Source organism: Phycodurus eques, chromosome 2 (assembly GCF_024500275.1).
Source record: "Phycodurus eques isolate BA_2022a chromosome 2, UOR_Pequ_1.1, whole genome shotgun sequence".
In the NCBI taxonomy this organism is placed as follows: Eukaryota; Metazoa; Chordata; class Actinopteri; order Syngnathiformes; family Syngnathidae; genus Phycodurus; species Phycodurus eques.
Window position 1 is genome coordinate 21,847,311 of NC_084526.1, and position 27,997 is coordinate 21,875,307.

General features: G+C 40.9%; 1 protein-coding gene across 12 annotated transcripts in view; it reads right to left on the reverse strand.

Annotated features, from left to right (window-relative positions):
- Window positions 1–27,997, reverse strand: part of LOC133398128 (A-kinase anchor protein 13) — a 224,464-nt gene that overhangs the window by 23,044 nt on the left and 173,423 nt on the right. For 11 of the 12 annotated variants that reach the window (XR_009767767.1, XM_061669758.1, XM_061669769.1 and 8 more), the window contains 11 exons: window positions 25,845–25,995; window positions 25,592–25,728; window positions 25,346–25,492; window positions 21,030–21,286; window positions 15,724–15,849; window positions 15,350–15,467; window positions 9,395–9,643; window positions 9,247–9,323; window positions 7,316–7,497; window positions 4,030–4,112; window positions 3,765–3,953 (listed from right to left, as the gene is read on the reverse strand). Coding sequence is in view for 11 of the 12 variants with exons in the window: in XM_061669758.1 (XP_061525742.1) it covers window positions 3,765–3,953; window positions 4,030–4,112; window positions 7,316–7,497; window positions 9,247–9,323; window positions 9,395–9,643; window positions 15,350–15,467; window positions 15,724–15,849; window positions 21,030–21,286; window positions 25,346–25,492; window positions 25,592–25,728; window positions 25,845–25,995 (1,716 nt within the window). In the remaining variant the exon portion in view is untranslated. The remainder of the gene's footprint in view (window positions 1–3,764; window positions 3,954–4,029; window positions 4,113–7,315; window positions 7,498–9,246; window positions 9,324–9,394; window positions 9,644–15,349; window positions 15,468–15,723; window positions 15,850–21,029; window positions 21,287–25,345; window positions 25,493–25,591; window positions 25,729–25,844; window positions 25,996–27,997) is intronic. The other variant, XM_061669761.1, reaches the window with a different exon arrangement.

Sequence of the window (27,997 nt, forward strand, 5' to 3'; positions counted from 1 at the left end):
CAATTTACCGGTCAATCTACGTTCCTACCCTCACCTATGCTCACTAGCTGTGGGTCGTGACCGAAAGAACAAGATCCACAAGCGGCCGAAATGCCGCTTGTGGCCGAAATGAGTTTCCTCCGCAGGGTGTCCGGGCTCTCCCTTAAAGATAGGGTGAGAAGCTCGGTCATCCGGGAGGATCTCAGAGTAGAGCCGCTGCTCCTCCACATCGAGAGGAGCCAGATGAGGTGGATGGGGCATTTGATTCGGATGCCTCCCAGACACCTCCCTGGTGAGGTGTTCCGGGCACGTCCCACCGGGAAGAGACCCCGGGGACGACTCAGGACATGCTGGAGAGACTACGTCCTTCGGCTGGCCTGGGAACGCCTCGGGATCCCCCCGGAAGAGCTGGATGAAGTGGCTGGGGAGAGGGAAGTCTGGGCGTCCCTGCTAAAGCTACTGCTCCTGCGACCCGACCCGGATAAGCGGTAGAAAATGGATGGATGGATGGATGTATATTTAAATGAACCCTTCACCCCAATCTCTGCATGATCAGAAAAAAAGAAAATGAGCAAGGCACACACGCTGAAGTAAAAAAGAAGTGGTCAGACATTAAGGGGTATGTGAAGTGGAGGACAGCTGCCCACCGCCAAAGTGTGGCCAAAACAGGCAGAGGAACCGGTGCGGCGGGCCTCACCCTGTTTGAGAAGAGAGTCGCTGCAATCATGGGTGACACTGCTCTCTCAGGGGTGGTGGGAGCACATGTGGCTGACTCTGATTACCCCACAAGGTAAATACCATTTATTTTTGTAACGCACAAAAAATGTGTTCAAACACTAACCTACACTCAGACCTATGAGGTAAAGGTTCATGCGTAAATGTTGTATGGTCTTTGTAATAAATCTTTTGAATTCAATTAGAAAGCATGTCAGTATATTAAAGAGATCAAAAACTTTTACTCCTTTTTGATTACTCAATTTATTATTTTAATATACAGGAGAGGACACGTGGTCACAGTAAAATGTGTTAAAATTAAATGTTTTTGGGAGAAGAGGGATAAATTATGTCATTTTAACACATTTTAATTATGTGCAACCGATGTAAGGACTTTTTTTTTCCAGTGCATGTGCTAAAGTCACAAGAAGAGTGTGAGGGCAATAGGCAGCATAAATGATCGCCTTGATCAATTAATGTGTGTCCTCACAAATCACAGTGATTCATTAAAGCCACTGGTTAACAAATGAATTCTGAGTCCTTGCTTCTTTTATATTGTTGAAATCAAATGTTGCCAGGCATTCATTGTTCATCAGTGCTAATTGTTCATGTGTGTCTGATGTGCAGATTTATTATAACAGTTTCCCAGCATCACCTCTAAGTGTCGCCAAAGCATCAACAGCTGCAGAAACGTGCGTACGCCAGGCATGAAGTTGGCGTGAGGCACTGCACATTGCCACGGTCATTTCACTCTTGATACAGTTGTACTTTGCCATGAAAAAGAACGTACGCCACATTTCTGTGCGCATGCACCTTTTGTACATGAAGCCCATGGAGGGGCCTAGCCAGTCTCCAGATCTCAACCCCATAGAAAATCTTTGGAGAGAGTTGAAAGTCTGTGTTGCCCAGCGACAGCCCCAAAATATCACTGCTCTAGAGGAGATCTCCATGGAGGAATGGACCAAAATACCAGCAACAGTGCGTGAAAACCTTGTGAAGACTTACAGAAAACTTTTGACCTCTGTCATTGCCAACAAAGGGTATATAACAAAGTAATGAGATAAACTTTTGTTATTGACCAAATACTTATTTTCCACCATATTTTGCGAATAAATTCTTTTTTTTCATTTTGTCTCTCATAGTTGAGGTATATCTATGATGAAAATTACAGCCCTGTCTCACCTTGTTAAATGGGAGAACTTGCACAATTGGTGGCTGACTAAATAGTTTCTTGCCCCACTGTACATCAGCCCAAGTAATCACATTACTATTGCTGCCGTGTTCGCCGTGGGGCATACAAGCAGAAATATTCTGACATTTTAAAAACATAAGTATTACGTAGGGGCACGGTGGGCGACTGTAGAAATTTGAGGGGGAAAAAATGAAGCGCTATGAATACCTTCTGGATGTCCTGCCTATAGTTGTACATTTAAATTGTTGTTTGACAGAGCGGAGGAGGATGGAAATGTGTATTTTATCTATTTAAATGGAAATAACAGTGTGCTTTGATGAAATGAGGCGGAACGCGTCCAGAAAGAAAACAACCACAGTACAAAACAAGGCATCTTCAACAGGCCTTGAATTGATGTTTTTTAAGTCGACTAGAAATGTCCATGACTGGTAATTGCTATGTCTACTTGCTAATAAACAAAGACAACCACGAAGGAGCACGAGTTTGTCCTGTATTTAGTTCTCAGCCACGATAAGGAAACACATTTTATCAGAGAGGAAGGGGGCGAGAGGCGGGAGGCGGCACAGCAAAGCGGATCCTGAGGATTATCTCGTGGAATAAGACGCAGCTAACCACTGACATTAAAATGCATTTTTCCGGTCTTGTCATAATGACAAATCTTCTTTCAGGGTTAATTCTAGATGTCGTGCTTATTTCTATTGTGCAAGGTGGTGGTTATCATTCATAACTGGTGAAAGGAACCACCGCAATATCCATATGACATACTGTACACATTGCACATACGCGTGCCGTGGACTTTTTTGACTGTGGATTATTTTCATCATTATCATTATTATATTGTCATTCTCTGTATTTATACTGTACAAGGTGGTGGTTCTCATAAAATACTGACGAGAAGCGCAATAACTTTGATACATTGTGTACAAGCATGTCCCTGTGTGTGATTGAGTTTTCCGTAGCATTTATTTTTCACTCTATAGATAATTTTTTAGTCATTCAGGTTACTTCTATTTTGTAAGGTGGCAGTTGTCATAAAAACGTGGCGAAAAGACCCATCACATTACTCTTATGATAGTGTATCACGTCACCGAGCGCAATTGTGCAATTGTTTCTTAATCTATGAATTATTTATAGTTGTTCCGTTTACTTCTTTTATGCAAGGTGGTGGTGAGCATTATTAACAGGCGAGAGGAGTGATCACATTAATCTTATGACACATACTTTGTGTGATCAAGAATACCATGGAATTCTTCTCTTTTTTTTAATATGGATTTTTTATAACATGTTTATAACGTTTTTTTCCTATTGTGCAAAATGGCAGTCATAAATAACTGCCGAGGGGAAAATTTCCATTACTCATGTAAAACATATTGCATACACAGGTAACGGTGCATCACCAATTGCATTTTGGAGAATATGAATGATTTCTAGTCGATATGTTTTTTTTCTCTATTGTGCAAGGTGGTGGCTATCATGAATGACTGGCTGGATATTATATTTATCCAGATATGTTAATCGTATGACACATACATTGTGTGACCGAGCGTGCCATGCGCTATTGTGTTTAAATTGTGTTTATTTCCATAGTGCAAGGTGATGGGTATGATACAAATTGTGGAAAGTGAATCCTTATCACAATGTCATCCATGTCCTAGAGTGGCATGCAATGTAAAAGACATTAAAAGTCACTCTATCACCGAAGTTGTCGAATTGTGTTGTCAAAAAAAACTTCATTGCAGCTGTGTCCTTAAGGACAATGGAGTGTGAGAATAATTTGCATTTAGAAGAGAAGCAGCAGGGCCTGGAAGCAATAACAAACATCTCTAGCATCTTATGAACCAGAATATTCATCGATAGCATTTAAGCCTCCTCTGCTTACCTTCCTGCAGGGCATCCTTCATGATGCACGCTCCCTTGGGGGGCTCCGGCCCGCCAGGCGACCTGAAGAAGTGTTCGGTCTGCTGGCAGGCCTCCTCAACAGGGCCGGAGCCCTCACACATGCCCCGGAAGAGCCGAACCTTCTCCTCCAGCAGGGACATGATCTCAGCATCCTTCTGCTTCAGCAAGTCTAAAGGAGGGAGGACAGTTTAAAATTGTTGATAATGAATAAGCATCCAGAGGACATTTTGGAATCGTTTGCTCACCTCTCATCTCTTTGGCTTTGATCTCCAATTGTCGCTTGTCGTCTTCAGTCTCACTGGGAATGCCCTCATCCTCGTCCCTCTCCCTGCACCGCACAACAGCAACGAGTTTTCTTTTTTCCATCTTCTACAGCACTTTTTTCATACATCATCTAGATCTCAACCAGTCTCACTTTGGAATCCACATTGTGAAAAAATAGCCTATGAAAAAACGCATACATCATTAACTCATTCCCTGCCAATGCCGTCCAAAGACGTCAATGGCGTTCTTTAACGGGAATGGGTGGGAGAGGGTCTTGTGCAGTATATGTGTGATTGTTGGGCCTCTGGATAACTGCAATGAGGATTGGCACCCTGTAGAGGGCAACAGTGCCTGGACGTAAACGTCCTTTCCTCAGAGGAAGGAGGAGGCGGGGTGCAAGAGACAATGAGAGAAGGCAAACAATGGCAGAAAAGAGATGAGACAAAATGAAAAAAATTTAACAAAAAAGCAACGGTACGAGAAATGTATTGCGCCAAGGCAAAAAAAATATTCCTGCGACAGGAATGACGCCTTAGATCATGCTTTGCTGCAAAGCTATCGCCCAAAATGCCCGGCCAAATGGTGAAATCCTCGGCCACTTGCCAGCTGCTGACCAGGATTTGAGTAAATGTAATCCGGAATCGTCAGATGAGTGAATTGCCTCTGGATCGCCTGGAAGCAGCCGAGCTTCATTCGGAGCTTCCTCCGGATGATATGTAGACGAAGGTAACTCGTTTGCAGCTAGCGTAAGCTACATTTAGCGAGCAAAGACGCTCCTTCAATCCTTGTTACATAAAAACATAATTTAGTCCCACTAGTTCACATTACAATGTAACATCTGTTGCCAGTACTAAATAAACAAAAATATATAATTTCCAGACTTTTATACCACGTCATAGAAAATTAGATAGGTAGGGTTTTCTGCTGACAAAGGGGGGATAATGTTCAGAAAAAAAAATAGTAATAAAAAAATCCACGTATGGGTGAATATACCGAACCGTGAATGTCCGGGGGTATATGTATGTGTAAATATCCATCCATCCACTTTCTTCCGCTTATCCGAGGTCAGGGTGCGGGGGCAGTAGCTTTAGCAGGGACGCCCAGACTTCCCTCTCTCCAGCAACTGCATTCAGTGCTTAAGGAGGGATCCCCAGGTGTTCCCAGGCCAGCCGGGAGACGTAGTCTCTCTAGCGTGTCCTGGGTCGTCCCCAGGGTCTCCTCCCAGTTGGACATGCCCGGAACACCTCACCAGGGAGGTGTCCAGGAGGCATCCTAATCAGATGCCCAAGCCACCCCATCTGGCTCCCCTCAATGTGGAGGAGCAGCAGCTCTACTCTACTCTACTCCACCCAAGCCGTGTGTGGAGGCGAGCCCGACTATATCTAGTTGGAACTTCTCGACCTCACAGCAGCTCGGGCTCCTTCCCTGCCAGAGAGGTGACATTCCACGTCCCTAGAGCCAGTTTCTGTAGCTGGGGATCGGATCGACAAAGTCCCTGCCTTCGGCCACTGCCTAGCTCGTGAAAGAAAGTGCTTCGTAGTTCCAACTCCATTGTAATAGATGAACGGCTTGACAAAAAAGTACTTGTTACTATACCAAAAAATAGCTTGTTCCAGACTCCAGAGAGTTGTGTGTCATATTCCTCTTAGTGTTAACACCGCAGCTAGCCATGTGAGCTCTCTCTCCAGCACATAGCACTATGCAAGATATGCTACTATAATAGATAAACTCCTCCATCAAAAGACTGGCTGTATTAGCTCATAAGGGTGCTTCTTCTAAATACTGAGCAAAGGGTCTGACTACTTATGTCTGTGTGATATTTCAGTTTTTCTTTTTTAATAAATCTGCAAAAATTTCAATATGGGGTGCTGTGTGTACATGTGGAAAAAAATGAACTTAAATTATTTTAGCAAATGGCTGCAATATAAAAAATAATGAAACATTTAAGGGGACCTGAATACTTTCCGTATACACTGTACATGTGTGTGTGCACCATTATATATTGTGATATTTGATCACATTTTACTTTAACATTATTTTTATTGTTTTATAAATTGAATGCAGCAAGTCTGTAGCTTCCACTCACAACCGCTCCATGCAAGTACAGTGGAACCTCGATAAAACAGTCCTCAATATAACGGATATCGAATAAAATGGACTGTTGGGACTAAACAATGTGTTCACAAATAGTTACCATTTGTCACTTAAAATGCCATTTACAAACTCTGTTAGGTCCAGAATTGGCCGCTGTTGTTTACTGGTGCTGTGGTGCAATGCAGGCAGAGAATGGGATTGACGTATTTCCGGATCACAGAAACTGTATACAATAATAGTAGATCCTCCCGTGCCTGCGTGGGGGCCATGTTGAACGTGGGGCATTGACGTAGCGGCCATGTGACGATTGCTATATCGATTGTCTATTGTACACAGAGCAGAGGGAGAGCAACATGGATGCAGCGTCAACTCAGTGGAGTAAAAAACAAACAAACAAAAAAGTCTTTGGAGTCTGGAACATGTTACTTTTGGTAAAAACATTTTTTTTTGAAACGAGGAAGCACATGAATTCCTCGCGGCTCTTGAAAGGGACTGGCCTACAATGAGTACTGCACGTCAACAATGTCACCACGACCAAGGACACCAGCGTAGTAAGTTTGGATAAAATGGGAAACTTTTAAACATTTTAAAGCTTTTTTTAATATTTATTTACAATAACTTTGTACTGTACTGAACTTTTTAGGCCACGGGAAAAAGTACAAAACAATTTTGTACTGCACAGTCATATGGGTGCATATGGCCTAAAAAAAAAGTGCTTCAATGTAACGGACAATCGGCGATATCGGACGGCCCCCCGCCCCTATTAGTACGTTCTATCGAGGTTCCACTGTAATGTACTGTATTCGGATTTAGGCAGGGCTTTGCTGCCATTTTGTGCCATATTCTTGTGTCATATTAGCACATTTCAGAAAGAGCATCAAAAATACGCAAATAGATGCATTCTTCAGCACATACAGCAGCTGGGAATAGGTTTCACACAAAAACGCGAATAGGTAAATTTGTGAATAGTGATGTGCAAATATGCGAATGTTTTTGTACATTGTTTGTAGTACTAAATCATTTACACGCAACACACCTAATGATCTCTCTTTTAATCCCAGTCTTTTTAGTTTAGTTGAACTCGGGCTAACTACTGGGCTGTAACACAGGCCTACCTGAGCCAAAGGTATGTCTGTCGGGGGTGGGCTGTAATTGTTGGGTGGGGGTACTCACATGGACTGCATAGCATCCTGGATGAGCTGCATCCAGGCGTTGCGCTCCTCCTTGGAGCATGCCAGGACCTCCATCATTTCTGGCTTCTCGATGCCTGCTGTGATAAGGAAAAGGCCACGCTCCTCGTTGGCCACCTCGCGCACAATCAGCTTCTGCAGTGAGATGACAGTAGAGCGCTGGTCCTACCGGGTTGGTGGGGTTTGGTTTAGACAGTGGGTGGGAGGGCCGAGGAGGAAGACAAATGACAGGAAAAGGAGATGGTGATGATGAGGCAGTGGGCAGGAAATGGGTTGGTGAAGCGACAAGCAGGGGAAAGGAAAAATGACAGGAAGCATCAAATGTGAACAGGGGAATACAAGTAGAAGATTAGAGTAGCATTGGATGGAAAGAGGGAATAAAATGGATGGGGAACAATAGAAAATGGTTAATGTCATCCTGCACAGTGGAAGGATAAGTAAAATTTATAACCAACAATATACACGATATGAGGGTAAAAAAAAAAGTACTTAAAACACCCTAAATCAAACAATTAGTCAAACAGAGGTAAGATCAGACCTCAAATAATGATACAATTTGGTAAATCACAGAGCCGTGCTGAGGAGATGGGCCATGGGGCAGCATGTTTGTGTTGTTTTTTCGTGTTAGTTGGTTTGCAGGGTTTCGGGAAGAAATACAAAACTGCTGAGAGGGTCAATTAAGTACAAATGGAGTTTTTTTTCTTGTTACAGTCTGATTGCATTAGGGCCAATTGGGTCAGTGATCCACCAAATCGAGCAGGTCGAACTGCTCCCCCATGTATCATCTCGGACGTCAAAAGCTAGGATGTTTTTGCCTTGGCGGAGGTCTGCTATCCACTGCTCTAGTGTTTTTGCCCAAGGCCCTCCAATCTGCGAACATGTTATTTGTCTTTTTAAAGGCCTCTGCTCCAAAATGGCTCGGCAATTTCGCCATGATGAGTGTGGTTTCTTTGCCGCAGGCGGCCACATTCCCCCTCCTCTCACTCACTCAGTGTGTGTGTCTGTGTGTGCGCGCGCGGGTGCTAAGGGGGAAAAAAAGCTCATAGCTACGTGATACATAACATTATTACATATAGATATATTGTATAATATTGATTTTTTATTTTATAGAATATTTTTTCACAAGCAGAGACATTTTTGCTATTTTTGTGAAATTTTATATTTATTTATACTTATTATTTTACGTCATTTTTTTACTTTTACATGTAAAACATAATTTGAAATGTTTTATCAATTACAATTTTTATAATTTTTTGACAGGATGAGACATTATGGAGTCATATATTATTGTGGAATTTTGATGTGCGGCACGATGGACAATTGGTTAGAGTGTCTGCCTCACAGTTCTGAAGACCAGGGTTCAATCCCCGGCCCCGCCTGTGTAAGTTTGCATGTTCTCCCCCTGCCTGCGTGGGTTTTCTCAGGGTACTCCGGTTTTCTCCCACATCCCCAAAACATCCATGGTAGGCTAATTGAAGTCTCTAAATTGCCCGTAGGTGTGACTATGAGTGTGAACGGTTGTTTGTTTATGTGTGCCCTTCGATTGGCTGGCAACCAGTTCAGGGTGTACCCGCCTCCTGCCCGATGATAGCTGGGTTAGGCTTCCAGCACTCCCGCGAACCTTGTGAGGATAAGTGGCTCAGAAAATGGATGGATGGAATTTTGATGTTTCATTTTTTTTATACTTATTACTATTCTATATCTATTTACCTATCTGTCTATCTATCTAGCTAGCTATATCATTTAAAATGTCTGTTGTGTTTGTTTCTAAATATTGTTTTATGTTTATAATTTTTTTATCATACTTAATTTGATTTAATTCACTTTTTATTCACTTTTCCGCAGGTTTTTTTTTTGTCTGCTTATGAGCTGAGACAGCTTCACTAGGTTCACTTTTCCGGTGAGCAGGCTCACCAGCATGGTGAAGATGTATTTCTGGTCCTTCTCTTGGAGGAATACCAGGACATCCGACAGGAGCAGTGCGTGGACGTCTGAGAAGGAAAACATGTTGTTATGCATTTTCTCTATTTTTTCCAATTATTAGGGAAATAAGTGTTGTCACCTTTGAGGCGTCCCTGGTTGCTCTTTAGCTGCAGAGCGCCGTCGTGGACCAGGCGTCGTCGCAGCAGGTCCTCGCGGGCGAAGATCTGGCCATTCTTCATCATCATGATGGACTTGCTGTCGGTGCGGCTATGGAAGTCCTTGAGGCGCCGCCGTTTGTCGTGCTCGTTCACACGGCCATCCACGCTGGCGATCACCTCCTTTACTAGGCGCAGCGCCTCTGACAGGTCTTCGTAGTCATCATCGCCCTCTGCGCCCGGAAGGAAGCAGTTGAGTCAGTGAGTACCCAAGGAATGTTTTGCTTCCTCTGGCTTTTTTGTGTGTTCAGTGTATTTGACACCACCACAGGAGGGTAACGAGTAACAGTGGGAAGGAGACATAATATATAGAATGGGTACAGTGCATCCAGATAGCAGAATGTGGAACATTTCTGTGAACTTCACTTTTTCCACTTTTTTTTTTTGTTATGTAACAGCCTTATTCCAAAATGCAGTGCTTCCAGCTATATCAGTGTTCATCTTTTGTGCCCCCGCGATATCACAGATGTTTAAATGATCATTTTTATGATTGTATTGCTGCTCCATGTGTGTTTCAGTATCCTTTGTTTGAAGGTTTACAATGACTGTAACATCGATGTTAATTTACATTTGTAAGTTAGTCTATGATGTTTCACGTTTTACTGGATGTTAGCAATATGCTAGCAGACTTTCAAAATTACATGGTTTGGTTAAATGTTTTGGTGTTTAAATATACAATGTTGAATTCTCTTCTGTTTTATGTGTCAGTTTATTTATAGTTCAACAGGGAGTGACAGATGTTTTGCCTGTTATTTGGAGAACTTCAGGAACGAGAGAGTGAGAACAGGAACTAAAATAATTTTAAAAATCGTGTTTTAATAAGTTGTGTGTTGTAATAAGTGTAAATGTGTTTAAAGTGTGCGGTAGGGGTAAAACAATAAATGTTTTTTGTTTTCTCTATAATGCAGCTTTCCACCTACAGTAGGGCAAAAAAGTATTTAGTCAGCCATCAATTGTGCAAGTTCTCCCACTTAAAAAGATGAGAGAGGTGTAATTTTCATCATAGGTATACCTCACCTATGAGAGACAAAATGAGAAAAAATAAATAAATACAGAAAACCACTGTCGGATTTTTAAAGAATTTATTAGCAAATTATGGTGGAAAATAAGTATTTTGTCAATAACAAAAGTTCCTCTCAGTACTTTGAAATATACGCTTTGTTGGCAATGACTGCGGGCAAACGTTTTTTTGTAAGTCTTCACAAGGTTTTCACACACTGTTGCTGTTTTTTTGGCCCATTTCTCCATGCAGATCTCCTCTAGAGCAGTGATGTTTTGGGGCTGTTGCTGGGCAACACAGACTTTCAACTCCCTACAAAGATTTTCTATGGTGTTGAGAGCTGTAGACTGGCTAGGCCATTCCAGTACCTTGAAATGCTTCTTATGAAACCACTCCTTCATTGTCCAGGCGGTATGTTTGGGATCATTGTCATTTTGAAAGACCCAGCCACGTTTCATCTTCAATGCCCTTGCTGATGGAAGGAGGTTTTCACTCAAAATCGCGCGATACATGGCCCCATTCATTCTTTCCTTTACACGGATTAGTCGTCCTGGTCCCTTTGCAGAAAAACGGCCCCAAAGCATGATGTTTCCACCCCCATGCTTCACAGTAGATGCGGTGTTCTTTGGATGAAACTCAGCATTCTTTCTCTTCTAAACACGACAAGTTGAGTTTTCCCCAAAAAGTTCTATTTTGGTTTCATCTGCTCATATGACATTCTCCTAATTGTCTTTTTGATCATCCAAATGCTCTCTAGCAAATTTCAGACAGGCCTGGACATATACTGGCTTAAACAGGGGGACACGTTTGGCACTGCAAGATTTGCGTCCCTGGCGGTGTAGTGTGTTACTCATGGTAGCCTTTGTTACTTTGGTCCCAGCTCTCTGCAGGTCATTCACTCGGTCCCCCTGTGTGGGTCTGTGATTTCTGCTCACCGTTCTTGTGATAATTTTGACCCCACGGGTTGAGATCTTGTGTGTAGCCCCAGATCGAGGGAGATTATCAGTGGTCTTGTATGTCTTCCATTTTCTAACAATTGCTCCCACAGTTGATTTCTTCACACTAAAGCTGCTTACCTTTTGCAGATTCAGTCTCCCCCAGCCTGGTGCAGGTCTACAATTTTGTTTCTGGTGTTCTTTGACAGCTCTTTGGTCTTGACTGTAGTGACTCTGACACAGTTGCCAGAACCCCCCCCACCACCACCTTGATAAACTGCATTCTTCCAAGCGGCCCTGCTGTGAGAATGTCCCAAGAAGATGCCGAGTGGACCCTAAATTAATTAACATCTACCCTCGAAGTCTAAACTCCTAAGCATCAAAGGCCCCCAGATGTTTCCACCAGACCACCTGTCTTGGAATAGGAACAATTGCTGAACTATTCCAAATGTATGCCTTGATGTCTGTGTCAGTGTGTCAACTTTAAAAGCACAATTGCGAGATTTTGAGAACTGTTTGTCTTGATTTGACTCCAAGCGGCATGTGATTTGAATCATAAGCATTTCCCAAAACTAAAGTATAAACAGTCAGTCCTACATGCTTGACCTCTGAGTAAAGAGAGTACCAAGTTGAGGTTATTTTATATTAGTATATGATTTTAAACCCATCCATCCATCCATCCATTTTCTGAGCTCGTGAGTAGATACTGCAAGTGTTTGCCAGAATGTACAATAATAGTGCCTAATAATTTCGTGGAAATTACTAGCTTCAGACAAAATCTCAAATTTGTCCTCTCTCTCTCTCTCGTCCAGAATGTTTAGTCCAACACACAATGTTCTATTTCCCTTTTCGTAGGCCTATTTTCCTCCTCCTTCCCATTATTAGTGTTATTTTCTTTCTTTAGTTAGACCCCTTTGTGTGTTTCCCTCTAGATCCCTTGTAGATGTAATTAAATATTCTATAAAATTCCACTCTTGGTTGTATTTTGTGTGTGTTCTGAGTTTAAGTCAGCCTCTGTCATCTTGAACTCAAAATTTCATAGTGTAGCAACCTTCAGATTACGAGACTGATAACAAGGATTCTCATCACTTTCCCTAAATTTTATACCCTTTACGAGACAGATTAGTTTGATTTTAACAATTAAACTTAAAATTACGCTAAACCGGAAGTAACGCAGGCGTCGTTTCCGGCTTACTCTATTCTACTAAATTAATTACATTTTTAATGAACCCTCATATACGCTACATAGCCATAGTGGAGTTTTGAGTGTGACTGTTTGAGGTTGTGGACAGGTGTCGTTTATACTGATGAGTTCAAGCAGGTGCCATTAATACAGGTAACGAGTGGAGGACAGAGGAGATACAGGTAACGAGTGGAGGACAGAGGAGATACAGGTAACGAGTGGAGGACAGAGGAGCCTCTTCAAGAAGTTACAGGGCTGTGAGAGCCAGAAGTCTTGCATGTTTGTAGGTGACCAAATACTTATTGTCAACCATAATTTGCTAATAAATTCTTTAAAAATCAGACAATGTGATTTTCTGGATTTTTTTTTGTCTCTCATAAGTGAAGTATAACTATAATGAAAATAACAGGCCTCTCTCATCTGTTTAAGTGGGAGAACTTGCACAATTGGTGGCTGACTATGTCTTTATGTCTCAAAAGTGTTCTCTGTCAATTGACTGTCTGTTGTCGTACTAGAGCGGCTCCAACTACCGGAGACAAATTCCTTGTGTGTTTTTTGGACATACTTGGCAAATAAAGATGATTCTGATTCTGACTAAATACTTTTTTGCCCCACTGTATTGTGGTTGGGTCTGGAATTCCTCCCTGCAATAAATAGGGGTTCACTCTAAATTCCATCCATCCATTTTCCATACTGCTAATCCTCACATGGGTCGCGGGCATGCTGGAACCTATCCCAGCTATCTTTGGGCGAGAGGCGGGGTACACTCTGAATTGGTCGTGAGCCAATCGTAGGGTACATATAAAAAAAACAACCATTCGCACTCCCATTCACACCTACGGGAAATTTAGAGTATTCAGTTAACCCACCATGCATGTTTTTGGGATGTGCGAGTAAACCGGAGTACCTGGAGAAAACCCACGCAGAGACGGGGAGAACATGCAAACATCAGAGAGGCGAGGCCGGCTTTGAACCCGGGTCCCCAGAACTGTGAGGCAGATGTGTTAACCAGTCGCACCGTGCCGCCCTCACTCTAAATTTGTGAATGCAATTTTTTTCTTCCTAATTCGACACAGGACACCCAATAATAACAGCATGAAAGACTTGAGGCTATAATTGCTGCTAAAGATACAGCGACGTAGCATTGGGCAAATGTTGTGAATTCTAATCTACATGTGATACATTTTTGTTACTTAAACACATTTGAAAAAAATCTACCCAATCTCTCCAATTTTTCTTTTGGAGGAAAAAATAAGGTTGTAACATCACAAAATGTGGAAAAAGTGAAGTCTGATGCATTGATGATGCAAGTATTTCCAGGCAGCAATATGGCCAATGTTAGAGAGTAACTAATTACATGTAAAGAGATTATGTAATTTGATTACAAAATGTATTTAATTGTATTACATTACATTACTGGGACGAAATGTGTAATTAAAAACAGATTTTGAACATTTCCGTGATTAGAATTGTGGTTATAGTTGAAAAATAGTCGCAAAAGCTCAAGATTATTATTTTTTAATATTACTTCTTTCTTCTAAAGCCAAAGGTTGTGATTGGCTCCCTCTGGTCATGTGCCACTCTGCAGTAGTCTTAAACATGACATATTTTCCCAAATATGACGTCGAAGCACCACCTTGTTTTGAAATCTTAAAAGTTTGTCTGAGATTTTGAAAAGGTTAGACTATAGTTATGAACACATGAAACAACATTGACTTTTGAACAGTTTCATCTTGATAATTCCGGACTTTATGGAACATTCACTTATCTGGGTTGTCATATGAAGTGAGTCTAAATTGTGCATGTTTGTCATTAGATCAACATGGTACGGTGGTTTTCCACATGCTGTACAAACCTAACACTGGTCAACAACAAATTTATTGTCTCTTTTTTTTTTAGCTAATTGTGGACAATATTTATGTGCTGAATCCAAATACCACATTGATTTTACTCATTCAGGTCAACGTCCAAAATAATGACCTATGACTTGACTTCACTTTTCAAGACAAAACCTCCAATGGTCCATTTATAATTAAGAAAAGTAATCAAAATGTAATCAAACGTAATTAGGTATATTAGTTAGAGAGAGTAATTGAAATACTTACACTTTTATTACATTTTCAACAGGGTAATGTAACTGTAACCAACTACAGTTGCAAAGTAATTTTCCCAACACTGAGTAAGGCTAAGTGGTTAAGACATTTAAGGTGAAAGTATAAAGTATATTTTGCTTTTCGTTGGCGTTTTTTGTGTGTGGTTCCACCAGTAATATAAAAGAGAGAAAAAGTGTGAAAACAATTGAACATGAAATGGAACTTAGAACACACACAAAAAAGCCAAAGAAAAAGAAAAACACTCCTTTACATCAGTGTTTACTGACCTTTACTGAGCCAAGGGACATATTTTAGAAGAGCAAAATCTCACGGCACATCACCAAACAGAATGTCACAAAAAGTACACTGGGCCTGATTAGTTAAAACACAATGCTATTATTATGTTTTATAAACCGAAACTTGTATCTTCCGTCATCTAGTGGAAGAGCATTTAATTGTTCTGACTCTCACTATACATTGCTGGTATACTGTAGATAGATGAACCAAGATACATTATTTGTATTTGTATAATTTTTGGACCAATTAAAGTGATATTTAATAAATTCCTGGAGCACACCTGATGACCATTGCTATGGCAAAGTGGTTGGGAATCACTGCTTTAGATGCTCACTTAGCTGACGTTTCGCTAGTCATGGCATTTGTCTGACCTGTGGAATGCTGCAGGATCCTCTGAATCAGCACAGGGTACTTTGTTATCCTCTGGGTCACCAGCAGGATACATTCTGGTATGCCGAGACGCCGAACAATGCTGCTGCTCATCTTTTTCTGTTGGAAGACAAAAACAAAAACCTTCCAACGACTTTGCCAAATTTCACTCAGTGGCAACGCTTATAAAAAAATAAGCACAGTTTTACCCATCCACACAAATTTTGAGTGGACATGTCTATCGTCTAACGACCCATGCCCGAATCTTAAACAGAAAGTTGGCCATTTTGGTTTGAAGCAGCCCTTTTGGGTGAATTCCAAGGCTTGTACTTCTACAAACTCTGACAAGGGAGGAAGAAGAGAAAGATGGATGTACTTTGATGTAGGCCTTGAAGCGTTTGTCTTTGGTCAGAAGCTCCTTGTACAGGTTGACGGCCTCATTGTGGCGGCTGCAGAATCTCCCATAGATCCTCTTCACGCTCTCGCTGTTGCATCCCGAGAACTGGACAAGGATTGTGTTGAAACTTATTTAGAAATACTTTGCAGAAACATGGGCAACAAACTGTATCTAGTGTAGGCAGAATAGCAGAACACAATTAAAAAAAATAATAAACTTCATTATACAACAGAAAATAAAATAAAAAGTAAATAATGTATGTAATAATAATGGAACTTACTCAAACTCTACTTTATATCTTTTAAAATCGTGTAACTTAAAAGCATTTACGGCTTTTTCTGGTAACGTTACTATTTTATCATTTGAACTTGCTGCTCTTGTAACTTTTTCCTCATCTTCCTAACACTGACTTTTCTTCACAACTTAACTTTTTTTCATAACATACCTATTTCCACATTTAATTTTTTACTTTCAAGACTTTGTTGCAACATTGCCATTTTAGGTTGGAAATGTTATTCTTGTAACGGGACATTTTACTCAAATTGATCTGACTTTTCTCGTAACTTTTCTCAGGACTTTTCTCTCTCTTTGCAATTTTCTCTTAAGTAATTTTTAGATTTTCTTCTGGTTACCTTACCATTTTTCATTTCAGTATGTACAGTCCCCTCCAAAAGTAGTGGGACGGCAAGGTCAATTTCTTTGTTTTTGTTGTACACTGAAGACATTTGGGTTTCAGATCAAAAGACAGGACAGAGCACCTTTTGTTTGAAGGCACCCAATTTTTAAGTGAGCAAAAGTATTGGAACAGACATGATTAAATCAACTTAAAGTGAATAACATTTAATATTTGGTGGCATAACCATTACTTGCAATAACTGCATCAAGCCTGCGACTCATTGACTTCACCAGACTATTGCATTCTTCATTTGAAAAGCTTTTCCAGGCCTTTACTGAAGCCTCTTTCAGTTCTTTTTTGTTTCTGGGGGGTTTCTCCCTTCAGTCTCCTCTTCAGGAGGTAAAATGCATGCTCTATTGGGTTAAGGTCTTTTGAGTGACTTGGCAAGTCTAAGACTTTCCACTTTCCCCCCCTGATGAAGTCCATTGTTATGTTGGCAGTGTCATTGTCTTGTTGAATGATGAAGCTTCTCCCGATTAGTTTGAACGCATTTTACTGTAAATTGCCATTTACTTTTGTTTAGCCAGGTGACACGCTGCTAAAGCAGCAATTGACTCCTGTCTCTTGACCTCTACCATGAGCTTCTTCCCATGAAAAGCTACACGTGTATATAATTGATTAATGCTTTTTTTAATTAATGCTTTTCTGCAACAGTGCTGCATTGCTTTTCTACACAATAGATTTGATCATTCTCTTGGGTATATGTATATACCCATGAGAATACATAGGTGCGTATATATGTATATACACACCTATGTATAATACGCAGCTATGTATAATACGCACCCCCAAAGTTGACATGGTTTTGCTTCTACCCATATGATGAAAAACATGATTATCTGCATTTTGTTCGCTTTTTCAAAGAATTATTCTGAAGTTAAGCACTTTATTTGAACATGTAATACTTTCTTTTTTATTTACTAGCTCTTATTTTGAAATTCAAAGCCCTACTTTTATTTTGTAAATGACAAAACACACAGTTGTGCTCATATGTTTGATTACCCAGTCAGAATATGTAAGATGGGTAGAATTCTTTGAAGAAAATATGAAGGGCCAGGCAAAACAAATAAATTTTTATTTTAATGGGAGTTAATTTAAACTGTCAAGCATTTCAGCAAATCATTATCATGAAACAAAATATAACCATAAAGAAATTAATGATGGTTATTGTTCAGTCATCAGTCGTATTTTAAAAAACAATAGTTCACAAATTCTGCCAGGGTATGTAAATTTATGAGCACAACTGTACATATATGCAGTCATACGTGCCCCTGTCATATTGGAACGAAAGTGTACACCTTTCTCATAACCTCTAGGTGGTGATGGCATACAGGAATGAAACTGTACAGCTTTTTCATAACCTCTAGATGACGGCATACATTTATAAAACGTGAAAGTTTTTTTCCATTTTCCCCTATACCCATGTATTATATGCACTATTTACTTTTTACAATTTTTTGGGGGAAACAATGGGAATTATACACAAGAAATTATGGTATTTGTATTTTCTTGTGTCTCTTTGTATTTACACCAAAATGCTTAAACACGGCAGTCGACTGGTTAGCACATTTGCCTCACAGTTCTGAGGACCTGGGTTCAAATCCGGCCTTGCCTGTGTGAAGTTTGCGGTTGAATGGTGTCAATGTGAGTGCGAATGGTTATTTGTTTATATGTGCCCTGCGATTGGCTGGCGACCAGTTCAGGGTGTATCCCGCCTCTCGCCCAGAGTCAGCTGGGATAGGCTCCTGCATGCCCGTGACCCTCGTGAGGATAAGCGGTGTGGAAAATGGATGGATGGATGCTTAAAACACTGTGGAGCCATGCATGCTGGGCATTATGGGCATATATTGCAGTACACTTTTCCTTCGCTATAAATTCTTCAGTTATTTACCACATACCAAACAGTAAAATACTGTAAAGTGATAATACAGTAATTATAGTTTCCACTGCATAATGGGATTTCGGTTGACGTCTCACAGTAAAACAGAGTTACTGGATTTTTTTTAAATTGAGGCTTTTCTTCTTTGTGTTGCTGATGAGTCAGAAGTAAAACGGGAGCTCTTTTGGCTTGCAGAAGAAGTATTCCATTGAGCAATCACAAGGAAGTACATCCTTGTATCTAACGCAGCTGTTAAGTCATCAGACAATGCTTAGCTTAGCTTCACTTAGCATACAGCAAAACTGACTGGGAGGTCACTATCACACAGCCCGCAGGCATGTTGGGAGCAACACGGCTGCGCAATTCTGCTGCTTTCAAAGTTAGCCTAGCCTGTATTTGGCGCCTCCACTAATTTTGTTATCACAGAAAATGTTGTAATACAATATTTTATTGTGAAATAACAGTGTAAATGGGTGACTTCACAATAAAATTCCAATAGTACTTTACTGAGTTTGTCCAAGTCGACATTAAATCTTGCTTGAGTGAAATTACAAATTGATACACAAACTTCTTCTTTTCATTTCGGCTTGTCTCGTTAGGGGTCGCCACAGCGTGTCATCCTTTTCCATATAAGCCTATCTCCTGCATCCTCCTCTAAAACACCAACTGCCCTCATGTCTTCCCTCACGACATCCATCAACCTTCTTTTTGGTCTTCCTCTCGCTCTCTTGCCTGGCAGCTCCATCCTCATCATCCTTCTACCAATGTACTCACTATCTCTCCTCTAGATGTGTCCAAACCATCGAAGTCTGCTCTCTCTAACTTTGTCTCCAAAACACCTAACCTTGGGTGTCCCTCTGATGAGCTCATTTCTAATTTTATCCAATCCGGTCACTCCGAGAGAGAACCTCAACATCTTCATTTCTGCCACCTCCACCTCTGCTTCGTGTTGTCTCTTCAGTGTCACCGTCTCTAATCCGTACATCATGGCTGGCCTCACCAATGTCTTATAAACTTTGCCCTTCATCCTAGCAGAGACTCTTCTGTCACATAACACAGCTGACACCTTCCTCCACCCGTTCCAACCTGCTTGGACCCGTTTCTTCACTTCCTTACCACACTCACCATTGCGCCAGACTGTTGACCCCAAGTATTTGAAGTCCTCCACCCGCGCTCTCTCTTCTCCCTGTAGCCTCACTCTTCCCCCTCCACCCCTCTCTTTCATGCACATATATTCTGTTTTACTTATCTTCATTCCTCTCCTTTCCAGTGCATGCCTCCACCTTTCTAACAGACTTCCGCATGCAGTACCACAGTTACTCTCTGCCTACTCTGTCATAGGCATTCTCTAGATCCACAAAGACACAATGTAGCTCCTTCTGACAGTCTCTGTACTTTTCCTCAACATCCTCAAGGCAAATAATGCATCTGTGGTACTCTTTCTAGACCATGATACCATATTGTCGCTCACAAATACTCACTTCTGTTCTGACTCTGGCCTCCACTACGCTTTCCCATAACGTCGTTGTGTGGCTCATCAAGTTTATTCCTCTATAGTTCCCACAGCTCTGCACATCACCCTTGTTCTTAAAAATCGGCATCAGCACACTTTTCCTCCATTCCTCAGGCATCTTTTCACCCACTAGAATTCTGTTAAAAAGTTGGTCAAAAACTCCATAGCCACCTCTCCTAGATGCTTCCATACCTCCACAGGATATCATCATGACCAACTGCCTTTCCATTTTTCATCCTCTTTAATGCCTTTCTAACTTCTAATCATTGCCACTTCCTAGTCCACCACACTTGCCTCTTTGACTCTTCCTTCTCTCTCATTTTCCTCATTCATCAACTCCTCAAATTATAACTAAATATACAAAAATTTGATACTCTTTGAAAACTTTTAAAGTTTATCCAAATTTACCATGCTGGTATGCTTGTTGTTGTCATGACTAGTGGCAATACTGGTAGCTTTCATGAGTCGCGAGGAATTGCGTGTGCTTCCTATTCCCAAATCCGTTAATTAGTTGCCTTTCACGAAAGACTTGGCAAAATGTTACTGTACCAAAAATAACATTCACACCTACGGAAAATAAAAAATAGAAATGAAATAGAAAATAAAAAAATGTTCCAGACTGCAGTACGACTCCAGAGACGTACATCTCTTACAGAAAAAAACGCCGCCATCCCGCCAGGATGCGCTCTCTGCGCGGAGCGATATGCGACAATAGATAGAACTCCTGCCGTCAAGGCCGCCACATCATCTGGAAATGTCGCCACATTCAACATGGGCGCCACATGTCAATACATTGCCTTTGATGGGAATTTCACCACATTCAACATGGTCGCCTGGTAGGCACGGGGAGGTCCATTGGCTGGATCTGGTCATTGTATATCTGTGACCCGGAAATACGTGTGTCCCAGTCTCTGCCTGTATTGTGCCACAGACCCAGTCAACAACACCGGCCAATTCGGGAACTAACAGACTTGGTCAACGGCAGTTTAAGTGACAAATGATATTTTTTTTTTTTTTCTATTTTTGGACACATGTACTGTCAAGATGGTCCCTTACTTACGATATCCGTTAAATTGGGGTCCGTTAAATCGAGGTTCTACTGTATTGGCTTTTCAACTTTACTTAAGTTCTGCTGTTTTGGAAGGCAAGTTTGTTGGCGTGTGAACAACAACACCTATGACATGAGGGACATATTTGAGGACATCTGTCTCTCTCACCTGGCTGAGGAGGATATCCCCTATCCGGTAGACAATGATGCCCCGCTCCGAGTGTCCGCCCTCTGGCTGGCTCTCACGCTTCCTCTCCAGCAAGCGCAGGAGAAGCTGTGTGTGGAGCTCCATAAGCTCATCCAGGGCAGGGAAGAGTCGCTCCAGGGTCTGCGGTTCCAGCTGCACCTCCTTCTGCAGGCCCTTGCTGTACACCTCTGACATGATGCGCAGTGTGCGGATGTGGTGCATCTCCGTCTGCATCAGCTCTACGGTAAATTAGAGTTAATAATGTCCAGAATTAATCAATAATTCACCAAAATCACAAAGATGCTTCGTGTTGAGAGCTGAAGAACAGTTATAAGCACACAGAATGCTATATTAATGTGGGATTCTCTTTAGTGGAATCTCGGTTTACGAACGACCCGGTTGACAAACAATTTGGTTTACCAACTACATTTTTGAAGAAAGATTATCTAATTTCATTCACTATTTTCAAGTCACAAACAGTCTTGGTACATGTGTAGAAGGCTCAGTTGTACTTTTTCTCGTGCCCCATAAACACCTTTGGCTGTGTGCGTCACACGTTACAGGTATCCTTGTTTTATTCTAAATTAGCCCTCAGGATTGCTCCCAGAGTAAGTGAAAATTTACTCTTACTCTAGCTATACTGAAGCAGCTCATTTTCGGGTGTGATCTGCCAACACTTTTTAATTCTTTAAATGATCTCGCCACACCTTACCTCTCTGAGTTGCTCCGCCCCTACACTCCTGCCCAGTTCCTTAGGTCAGCTGACCAGATGCTCCTGGAGGTACCAAGGACTAAACAGAGGCTCAGGGGATAGCGCTTTTTCAGTTGCATCTCTTTGGAATATACTCCCGCTAAATATTAGGCAAGCCCCCTCACTGTCCAGTTTTAAAGTCCATCTTATAAGACGTTTTTATTCTTTTGCTTTCGACCCAGCATGAGACTCTGCACTGCTTTATTTCTAATGTTGCTTTTTATGTATTTCTTTGAATTTGCCCTGTGTTTATTGTGTGTACAGATTTTATTTGTATATAATGTACAACACTTTGTGTGCAGCTGTGGTTGTTATAAAGTGCGCTATAAATAAAGTTGAGAACACTAAGGAGAAAAAGAAGGGAGAGGAGCGAGGGGAAAAAACTCAAACAATCTTTACTCTAAAAGGAGGCAACAGTCCCAGCCAGCGAGTGTTAACTGCACCGAGAGAGGTAAAAGTCTGTCCGGGTTCCACCTTTGACCACTGTAGGAGAGCTCGCTGGTGACAGTGTTAGCGTGGCTTTGTGGTTGAATTTTTCCCTTTTCTTTCTGGCATTTTAACATGCCATCTTTCACTGCGTGACTACACAGGTTTGTTTATCGTCACCTTGGATACCATTATCCCAAAATGGCTGCCACATCCCTCAATACAATGCAGTCCCCAAAGTACACAGTATCCTATGCGAAAAGGCAAAAACGCTCCACAGTGAATTGTTAGCGACCACACCGTATTGTATGTTTTTATTCTATGTTTTCACTTATTTCTACATTGTATAGTATTTATTTGAGACAGTTCTACACAGCGGTCATCAAATCAGTCCTGTGTTCTTCCATCACAGTCTGGTTTGGTGCTGCTACAAAAAAGGACAAACTCCAACTGCAACGGACAATCAAAACTACTGAAAGGATTGTTGGTACCCCCCTACCCACCAATGAGGACTTGCACGCTGCCAGAACTAAGACAAGAGCGTGCAAAATCCTCTCTGACCCTCCGCACCCCGGTCACCAGCTCTTCCAGCTCCTTCCCTCAGGTAGGCGCTACCAATCAATGCAAACTAGAACTAGCAGACATTCCAACAGCTTCTTCCTCTTGCGATCAACTTCTTAAACACCTAACCTACAATTCCATGACAACATGCTGGCAATTTTTTGACTTGAGTTCGTTGTCACATTTCTGTGGTGCCAATTATGTATTACTCGTGCACTCACTGTAGTTGTCTCGCCATGCTGCACTATTTGCATATACTGGCCACTCATGCCAGAGTAGCATCTGCTCCATTTCCACACTGACTGAGGAGTATCTGCAACATTTGCACAACCAACATTGTCCCAGATTATCGCACTACTCGTCACTTTAAACCGCATACACTCCTTGAAGTCTCGGCGCCCTTTGCACAATGGTCATTGCACCGGACTATTGCAATATTAGTCATTCGAACTGCTCTAAGTACTAGAGGACTCTGCATCTTTTTGCACAATTGTCAAAAAAATAAAATAAAAATGTACCGGCATTACCAGATAACTAGCAACCCTTTACTGGTCAATGTTATTCTTTCTCCAAAGTGTTCTGTAAATTGACTGTCTGTTGTCGTACTAGAGCGGCTCCAACTACTGGAGACAAATTCCTTGTGTGTTTTTGGACATACTTGGCAAACAAAGATGATTCTGATTTCTAACTACACAATAAAACTTGGGGAAATATAGCTTTGTTCTGGGGCTGGAACTGATTAATTTCAATGGGAAACATTACCTCAGCGCAGAGATTCCACTGTTTAGGGCTTTTATCCCTTTTTAAGCATGCCCAATCCTTGCAAGATGAAAGCACATCACAGTTTGTCATTAGCCAGCTAACACAGCGTAACTCTATAAATGTTTTGGGTGCATTCACACCTGCCACATTTGGTACGCTTGAAAGGAACTAAAGTACGTTTCCCTCTTGGTCTGGACCATTTGTTGACATTGTGAACAGTGTCTGAAATTAACTTTTTGTTTCACCAGACAAGTTGGTCAGTAGATGAAAAAAAATCCACCGGCTAAACAAACATTTTACCGGCCAAAATATTAAATCATTTTACACATTTCTATAACAGGATATTATAAAATAAAATTTCACAAATAAAGTATCTCATTTTTAATTAATAACTGCTCAATATAGAGGGAATTGACATGATTTTAGCTCACAAAAAAAATAACTCTTTCAATTTTTTTTTCCAATTTTGAATTTTTTTTTGGTTTCTTTTTTTAGGGGGAACCAACCCCCAAAACACTTGTTGGTGTTTTATAATTTTTGGGTTAAAAAAAGAGACTTTGCCATGGCCGCTTGCCTCCTGCTAAAAAATCTCCAGGTTCCCGTGACTTAAGTAGTCTGTCTGGCACCTGCGTCTGTTTACGTTATGCGTGTATGCTTGTGTCCATGTGCATCGCTCATATGCATGCAGACAGCGGAGGAACATAAGAGAAATCCACCAAACGAGACAAAAAAAAAAAAACATGGAAAAAAAAAAAGGTACATTTTATCCATGTTTTTAATTTCGGAGCCTGGGTGTGAATACACACAAGCGAATCCTGGTGTACACCAAACAACTGCTCTGACACCTACTTTTTGAGGTGGTCTTGGTTAGCTTCTGAACAGACTCGGCACGGTTTGTTTGTGGTCTGAAAACGAACCAACTTCGATCTGACCCAACAAGTCAATGTCCCAAAGTTTATAAAGATAGCGACTGCTGTACGTCCGACCTGATCGCCATGCGTCCTCCGGCACCGCACCTTGACGTCAATCAACAGGATTGCGTCTTGCAACAGTGCATTGCCTCCCTTGGTGGCCGATGTCAACATTTATTCACACGCACAAACCAATGTTTACTGAAGCTTTACAGCATTATTCGACAGGACGCCGGCATATTTACGTACAAACAGTGCTAGCACTAGCTGAAGCTCGGGTTCTGACCAGAACAAAGAGATCAGAACATATTAGTCCTATTTTACAGTCTGTAGACTAGCTACCAGTCAGCTTTAGAATTTACTTGGTTTGGCAAATCTCTCCCCATACGTGGCACATATACTGCAGCCAATCATATTGGAGTGGGGCGTGTCCTGCCTGGAACACAAGTAGGCTTCCTAATAATGTGTGAACTGTACAGCCATCTAAGAACTCACAACTGCAAGTTGAAACATACTCACAGTCCTTGACGTACTCCTTCTACTATGCCTTTTATGAAGAAATATTTTCGATGCGCCTTGAGCTTCATTTTGGCAAATGTAATTTAAGACTTGTAAAACCTTTTATAAAGTTCAGTGAGTTTTTTTTTTTTTTTTTTTTTTTTTTAAACTTGATCAGCTCGTTATTGGTAAGTTCGAAAATTTTGTGCCTTTTTCCTTTTTGAGGATCTGAGTTTTGATTCAAACTAATAACTAACAAAAAGCAGGAGGTGGGAAACTGTACAATTTCGTGCTGATGGTTATAGTTGTAAAACAGATAAACAAGAATAGATGCATGTCGTGGTTTCATCATTCATATCATCATTCGTGAATGACTGGCATGTAGATACCGTAGATGACGTCCTGCCTCTTGACCAGGTTGCGGTCCAGCTGCTGCAGGTACTGCTGTTCCACGCCTAAACTCCATGAGTCCGCCTCCATCTCCTTAGCCTCGCCTTCAAACTCGCCCATCAGTTGGCTGTCCATCATCTCTGTCCCTATGACAGGCACGAGCAAAACCTACAGTTTACCTATTTTTTTAGACTTTTCATCATTATTCCTCATAAAGGCATCTTAATGGGTTTCCATTTATTTACATGGTTGCGAAGGTGTGTAATGACCTTCGTCAGTGAGTGATTCCATGGACTCTGTGACCTGATTGGTCCTGTTGAGCGAGTCAGTGGACTGGGAAAGATAGCGCAGGCCCTTGATGGGGATCTCGTCAAACACAGGACTACATGCATGCACGCACCCACACACACACACACACACACACACACGCACACACATGTAAATGTATGAATATCATCAATAGATGCAGTCAATTCAGAAATCTTAATGCCCACTCACCCAGCAATGTTGCTAATGGACAGACTTTTGGACAGGTTGCTGCCATGGAAAGGCATGAGGCTGGTGTGGCGGCGCGACAGCGGCATCGCCAGAGACGTGTGGTCCTCCGGGGACAAGATGGCTGACCAGGGGCGTTCCCTCATTCCGCAGGCTTGACAGGGAGAGAAGCAAACGGTTTACAGTTAGTGGCTAAAATACCACAAGGAATCTAGAAGAAATCCCAAATGAACTCCATTTAGGTTTTTGGTTTAGAGGTGTTAATCTAAAAGGTCCTCCTAATCAATATCTCAGAGATTATAACCACCAGTCCTGCTAATAGTTTAAACACTTTTCAAGCCCATCTTTGAGTACTTAAAAACCTTATCTAAACTCACAAATAAAATAAATATTGATGCCAAAAGAATATATTCAAAAGCAATGCATATAATAATAAAGTAAAATAAAAAGATAAAACAAAAAAATGAAAATCTCAAAGTCAAATGAAAGTTTAAAACTATGGCTGGGGGATAATAAAATCAAATAACGTGGCTACGTCGACGCAAAATTTCTGCCTCGAAGCTAAAAAAAAAAAAAAAAGAAAAAAAAAGCAGACGGACGCAGTGTTGGGCCACTGATAAACTTTGCCAAAAATGACAGAAGAGCATCTGTAAGTGATTTTTAAGACACTATTAGATGTATAATGTACATAAAATAGTATGAATGAGCTGACTGATATTTAGCGTTTTAAAAACAAAAAAAAAAGTTTTACCTAAACTAATGCTAATCGTGAATGCTAACTATTTAGCAAAGGCTGATTTTGTTGTCTGAAATTCTGTTCAGAGTTTATACCATACTCAGTACCAACATATGCAGTTTAAGGATACAAATTCAGCCCTTAGGAATGAGAATCAAATGCATGTTAGAAGTAAAAACAAAAAAAATGTATTTGTTTTTTGGGGCGGGAGTATTTGACGAAATAGCTATATGATAATTGATCTAAAAAATATTTGACCGTGACAGCCCTAGTCAAACCATCAATAAGAAAAAAAGGAAAAAAACTAAAGGTAAAGACAATATAACGTGAAACATCGATTTAATGGAGTAATAGGGGTTCGTCCGTTCAATCAGATTGTCCGTTACATTCAAGCCCTTTTGTTCTGGCCTACAAACGCCATTAAAGTACAAAATTGTTTCATACTTTTTGTGGGATAAAAACGTGGTGGACGACTGGTTTGCACATCTGCCTCACAGTTCTGAGGACCGGGGTTCAAATCCCGGCCTCGCCTGTGTGGAGTTTGCATGTTCTCCCCGTGCCTGTGTGAGTTTTCTCCGGCACTCCTGTTTCCTCCCACATCCCAAAAACATGTGTGGTAGGTTGATTGAAGACTCTAAATTGGCCATAGGTGTGAATGTGAGTGTGAATGGTTATTTGATTATATGTGCCATGCGATTGGCTGGCGACCAGTTCTGTGTACCCCACCTCTTACCCAAATATAGCTGGGATGGGCTCCAGCACGCCCGTGACCCTTGCTAGGATAAGCGGTACAGAAAATGGATGGATGGAAAAACACACAGTACAGTACAAAAATATTTTAACTAAATATAAAAACCTTTAAAATTTTCAAGTTTATCCAAAATTACCTCATTCGTGGATGAAAGGGGTGATTTTGAGTTCCAACTGGACACTATTTTCTGTCTGTTAAATCAAGGTTCCACTGTAAATAAATTAATCCGTATGATAGAAATTTTAATGGAAATAAAAAAAAAAAAATCTAATTTCTAAAAAGGAAAAGTACAAAGGTCAAAACAATTTTAAAGAATTCATATTATAATAGGCATAAATTTGGGGTCCGGCCTGGTCCACTGTACTGAATTAAATTAAAAAGTGAGTTTAAAAACATTTTCAAAATGTCTAAATCTAAAGTTCCAAAAAATATTTAAAATATTCACATTATAAAAATTAAAGGAAGGGATTTTTGTAAAGGTTAAAACTAAAAGGTGGAAATATTCTATTTAAAACCATTCATATAATAGTAAATAAAATAAAAATGAACCCATCATTTGAAAAAAAATAAGAGAAAGGAAAAGTCAAAACATCAAAAGAATATATTCAAAACCATTAATATAATAAAAATAAACATTTAAATAAATAGTTTAAAAAAAGCAAAAAACTT